Source organism: Tachypleus tridentatus, unplaced genomic scaffold, assembly GCF_004210375.1.
Source record: "Tachypleus tridentatus isolate NWPU-2018 unplaced genomic scaffold, ASM421037v1 Hic_cluster_1, whole genome shotgun sequence".
Classification (NCBI taxonomy): Eukaryota; Metazoa; Arthropoda; class Merostomata; order Xiphosura; family Limulidae; genus Tachypleus; species Tachypleus tridentatus.
In genome coordinates, this window is record NW_027467777.1 from 9,899,775 (window position 1) to 9,906,051 (window position 6,277).

Here is a 6,277-nt window from a genome sequence, read left to right on the forward strand (position 1 = left end):
AAGGTCGTAACAAACGTTTTAAGTGCAATATATTCATATACTAAGGCTATAGAGATGTGTTAAGAATGGGTATGTAGATTTCCAGGACAAGTATGTTCCTTGTACTGCAAACAAATAAGGTCAACTTTGGACACCAGATAAGATACTTGCAACAGGTTGTATCCCAGCTGTTGTATGCAAAGTGGGATGTCTTGTAGGAAATAAGAGTAGATTATCACAAAGATTAGTGGCAAAAGTTGATCGCGTAACTCAAAGAATATTATGGAACATAATGGACGAGGACAGTCATCTGGAAAAACGAAAGAAGTCATATCTACACAACTTGGTTCCAAAACATAGCGTTTACACCGTCGCATACCTCAAGCAGCTTCAGAGTGAAACGAGTATTCATTCTATTCCCTACAAAGACATACTAGCGAAGTCATTCATGTTCAGTGATGTCGAGAAAACCCACTTGTAGAGAAATATATATGTAAAAACGGCTCGTTTGGGTTGAGAAACCTTTTTACGTAGAGGAGTGAACAACGTTTCGACCTTCTTCGGTTATCGTCAGGTTCACAAGGAGGTCGAAACGTTGTTCACCCCTCTACAAAAACATTTTCAACCCAAACGAGCCGTTTTTACATATATAAATCATTCATGTTGTTTCCTATCTACCGGTCAAGCTGACTTCTGTCAGATCAGAATGTTGAAACTGGTACTGGGAAACCAGTCCTCTTAAAGTGGATGGTTTATGGAAAGCAACCAAAAAGTATGTTTTATAAACGACAGCTTTATGCATTTCAAATGATGCAGGATTACTGGTCAAAAATACTGTCGTTAAAAGGATGACTGACCACGACAAAGATTGTGACATTATAGTAAGGCTTCAAAGTATCTTCATTATAATAAGTTCAATCTATGAAGATAAAACTCAGATCTCACCAACACGAATTTGTAGACTTTGACCAGTGGACGGATCTTTTAGATCGCCAATAACGTGCACCATATCCAAAGCCATGTCACACACGTTTTCTGCATGCTTGGGGTCCACATCAGGCGCACCGGCTACCCCCATGTAAGCGTCCCCAATCGTTTCAACCTAGCGAAATCAACAACAAAACCTGCACATTTTATACGCAACACTATCATCTACTTTTTATAAAATACTTTTAAAACAAAATGTTTCTGAAGTATTTACTGCAAGGAAATGCTTGAGAAACATAACACAGCGTTTTGGAACAACATGGGACATCTAGGCTGTTCCATGCTCTAAATTAAATTAAAATAATTTTAAAAAATCTTAAAGCCATCTCTTATCATTCATATAGTTATCAAACTTGTTCTTAAACACACATTTACTGCCTCTACAGCATCAGAGATAACCATTACAAAGGCTAACCCTGTTAGCAAAATAAAGTTGTCATAGCTGAAGATGATTTCTATCTTGTCAAAATATATATGCTTAGCTCCCCTAATCACTCTATTCTCACTGTTAAACATGATAAAAATGAATCTTTAGAATCTTAAACACCTCAATCAGATCCTCTCAAACTCCTTTCTTTTATTTTCAAAAGAAACAGTTTGAAAGATGTCAGCTTCTAATGATAAGACAACCCCTGTATTCCAGGTGTCAGCCTCTAATGGTAAGACAACCCCTCTATTCCAGGTGTCAGCCTCTAATGGTAAGACAACCCCTCTATTCCAGGTGTCAGCCTCTAATGGTAAGACAACCTCTCTATTCCAGGTGTCAGCCTCTAATGGTAAGACAACCCATCATTCTAATAATATTTCTGGGAACCATTTCCAACAATTCAATACTCCAAACGTGGAATAACCAGTGATCTATACAATGAAAGTATAACCTCTTTCGACTAGCATTCAATATTTCTGTAGATACAAAATACTATTTGTCCTGCTACTAATATTACCTCACTGTTTGTAAGAAACTGATCAATCGTTACATCAAAATTTCTGTCTTTCATGACACAATTAAAGTTATTCCCATCCAAATTATACTTATAATTCAGGTTATGATAACCCACATACATTAACTTGCATTTATTATAATTAAAACCCATCTGCCGTTTATTGACTCAACTCACTAAGTGATCTAAATCCTTCGATAAATCGGAGGTATCCTCCTCACACCCAGCAGCACCCAATACCTTAATATCATCAACAAATGTAAGAAATTTATTAACCATTCTTTCATCTGGGTCATTAATGTAAATCAAAAAGAGTAATGATCTTCAGAACACTCTGGTTGTGTCATTAATCCAGTTTGAATAAACTTCATATATGAGAACCTTCTTTTCTTCCATCAAGGTACTTTTCTATCCACTTACTTTATCCCCACGGCCTATAACACAGTCTTTATTGACCAACGTATGACACATGTTCGACACATCACACAAAATAAACTTCATATATGAAAACCTTCTTTTCTTCCATCAAGCCACTTTTCTATCCACTTACCTTATCCCCACGGCCTATAACACAGTCTTTATTGACCAACGTATGACACATGTTCGAAACATCACACAAAATAAACTTCATATATGAGAACCTTCTTTTCTTCCATCAAGCCACTTTTCTATCCACTTACCTTATCCCCACGGCCTATAACACAGTCTTTATTGACCAACGTATGACACGTGTTCGAAACATCACACAAAATAAACTTCATATATGAGAAACCTTTTCTTCCATCCAGCTTCACTTTTCTATCCACTTACCTTATCCCAAATGGCCTATAACACAGTCTTTATTGACCAACGTATGACATACATGTTCGAAACATCACACAAAATAAACTTCATATATGAGAACCTTCTTTCTTCCATCAAGCCACTTTTCTATCCACGTAATACCTTATCCCTAATGGCCTATAACACAGTCTTTATTGACCAGCGTATGACTCATGTTCGAAACATCACACAAAATAAACTTCAATATAAAGTTATATAGCTATATAACTAACTGCAGAGGAACAAGTTTTCTTCTCTTAACACTAAACAATCATACGAATCTGTCTACAATTAAAAGAACTTCTTATACACGTTAAAACTGTATGAAAGAAGAAGTACATATAGTACATGTATATAACGTAGAAGTACACAGAGTACAGATATATAGGTGTACATATTCTACCTATGTAAAATATATGAATAGTAGAAGTGCATATATATAAACTAGAAGTACATATATATCAAGTACAAGTAAACATAATACATAAATATATAGAAAGTAAAAGTGCATACACATATACCTACATACATACAAAGTCGATGCATATATAGTAACATATATAAAGCAGAAGTATATAGTACAAAACACATAAAGTAAAAAAAGTACATATATAGCACATATATATAAAGTAGAAGCTAACATATACTCAAAATAAAGTACACATAGAATATATATAAAAAGCTATAGTACATATTGGTACACATTTTGTAATGTATGAGTACATACACAAAAAAAGAAGCAACATCCAGTGCATTACATATATAAAAGCATTAAGGTGCCCATAGTATACAACAGCAGAAGTCATATATAGAAACCAGAAGCACATATAGCAACATATATATCAAGTAGAAATAAAATATAGCACATATATATACCGCACATATGAATAAAGTGTGAAGTGCATATAGCACATAACTACATATATAAAGTAGAGAAGTGCAATACATAGCATATATACATAAGCACTGCAAGAACATATAGAACATATTGAATTACATAATACATTACGATCATATTACGGAAAACAACAAGAATATATAGTATATATATTATTATATTATAAGGCATTGTACACACAACAAAAAAAGTAGAAATGCACCTTATAGTGCATACATCACAAAGTATAATTATATATAATGCGCAACATCATTACATAAATTAGGAAGCCAATACTACATTATTGTAAAGCCAGAGTTACAAATATGTACATATATACCAAAATGAATTACATATATATATCAAGTAGATGTAACATATACATGGAAAACCAAAATAAGTACATATAGTTCATTTATATCCAGTAAACCGCGTAATATGGTTAACACATATAGAGATAAAAGCATATATTAAAAAGTAGATCGTGCATACAGTATCACACATACATCAAAGCAGAAGTTACATATGTAGCACATATATATATAAAAATAAAAGTGCATTATATGTAAAAGTGAAGCACCATGTAATCATACATATAGAAAGAACCACACCACAGTACACATACACATAAAGCAGAAAGTACTTCTATCAGGTACATATATAGAAAGAAGAAATACATATTATATCAATCATCATACACAATGTAGAAGTATATATGGTAACTGATATATATATTAGCCATACATATAGCACGCATACGTAAGGTAGAAGTAGATATGGTCCAGTATATAAAGTAGAAATACATACCAATAACATGCAATACAACGTAGCTGGTATATATGATGGTACGCAGTAATAAGTAGAACATTATTATAGCAACGTATATGTAAGAGCACAGAAGTAGATATGGTTCGTGTATATATAAGTAGAAATACATATAATAATAATACATAATGTAGAAGTATATATGGTAATGTATATAAAGTATAAGGCATATATAAAGCATATATTAAGGTAGAAGTATATATACACATATACACATAGAGTACCATATAGTAATTTTGAGGTTAAGATAATACAAAATCATGTTAAAACTTCAAACCTTATAAACTTTGTGTGTTTCAGTCAAGTGGTCGAACATACTGTACATGGTGTTTAACATCGACACGACCTCCATCGGAGTGATTCGGCTACAAATTTGTGTAAAAGTGATTACATCACTGAATAAGATGGTCACACACTCGAAATCCTGCTTGAACAAAAAATAAGAAAAAAAACAGATTTAATCGTACCAAAGCCAAAGTTAAGATAGTTCTAGGTTATTAGAGGTTTAATACGGCTCACGCTGAAAGATATATTTTGTCAAATTGTTACAATACCGCAGAATCTTCATGATTAATGTATTTGAACATCATTCTATTTAAGGCTAAAATCGAGTATTTGTTGTTTCTCTTTTCATAACTTGTCTTTAATACCTATCTTTATTATTGCATTAGTTCAGTATATATGTATAACCTGACACGTGTCAACCGCAGGCTCTCCTTTCCTTAGTCTATCTGCTACTTGTTTGGGAATCATCTGGTACAGCAACTCGTCTGTTCGCTTCATTTCCGAGTCCAGCTTCTTCATAGAATCCTCCAGCTGTTTGCTTTTCTGTAATTCCTGATAAAAGAAAGAAGATAAGATATTACGTTGTCTTTACTGTTGCTGTTAAGGTGAAAAAGATGACCTATAATAATATCTTTGGTGCTTCTTTAAGAACAAAGAAATATGCTCTGCCATATATTTTACTTCGTCAATCTTCAAATGTTTTGTTTATTTACCTTCGTAGAGTAAGATATTATCTGACCATTGTTGTTTGTTAGATTCTGTTCTCACTATTGGTTCGTAGTTTTATTTACACAGACACTTACTCACATACAAATAACAAATATTTCATATTTGTGAACTAAATAGGAAACATCCAGTAAGTGACATGTTAATTACGTAATTCATATATAATATTATGATCGCCCTTAATCTTTTGAAACGTGACGTTGCCAAAGAAATAAAAAAAAACTTTTAATTAAACAGATTTGTTTGCTGTGAACCACTAGAAATTCAATCAATTATATGTTTTGTGCAAAATATAGCTATTGAAACCCGGTTTTTAGCGTTATAAGCTGTCAAACTTATCGTCCAGCCACAAGTGGCGAGGAAGCCTTTAAATAATGAATTTGAATGTATTTTAACTTATTTCGCACCGTCCTGCTTGCATATAGTGACAAGTTGTTTTAATCACGACACCTCGTAATCCATAATCTCTTACTTGGTCTAAGGCCAGCTTAAGTTCAGCTGACTGTTGTTGTCCGGCAAGCACCATGTCCCTACTAAAGTCATGCATGCTAAGGTCATTGATGTAAAGGCCAGTATTCACTATTCCTTCCAAGTCTCGCATTCTGAGAAACAAGGAAAGACAATGATAGATATCAGTTAATAGATAGAGATTATCACTACAGAAACTAGAAGCTATACTACAGTGCATAAAACATTTAAATAAAAAACATATAACCAGAGATAATAACCAAAGAAAACAACGTTTATAAATGAGGGAAAAATTCTACATGAAGCAATTTTTTACAAATGAAAAATTAACAATCAGTTACACTATCTACAATGCACACTAAAGGTT

General features: G+C 33.1%; 1 protein-coding gene across 1 annotated transcript; it reads right to left on the minus strand.

The window, feature by feature from the left end:
- Positions 1-913: 913 nt before the first annotated feature.
- Positions 914-6,043, minus strand: LOC143242020 (soluble guanylate cyclase 88E-like). The gene is made up of 4 exons (XM_076485361.1): positions 5,915-6,043; positions 5,122-5,268; positions 4,709-4,855; positions 914-1,081 (listed from the first exon to the last, which is right to left on the minus strand). Exons 1-4 carry the CDS (start codon positions 6,041-6,043, stop codon positions 914-916), a joined length of 591 nt encoding a protein of 196 aa, XP_076341476.1.
- Positions 6,044-6,277: the final 234 nt, after the last annotated feature.

Coding starts and splice junctions, on each gene's coding strand:
- LOC143242020 (XM_076485361.1), bottom strand. CDS start 6,043: ATGCGAGACTTGGAAGGAATAGTGAATACTGGCCTTTACATCAATGAC. Junction 5,269..5,914: donor TTAAGCTGGCCTTAGACCAA/GTAAGAGATTAT, acceptor TTCTTTTATCAG/GAATTACAGAAAAGCAAACA. Junction 1,082..4,708: donor AAACACACAAAGTTTATAAG/GTTTGAAGTTTT, acceptor TGATTTCGCTAG/GTTGAAACGATTGGGGACGC.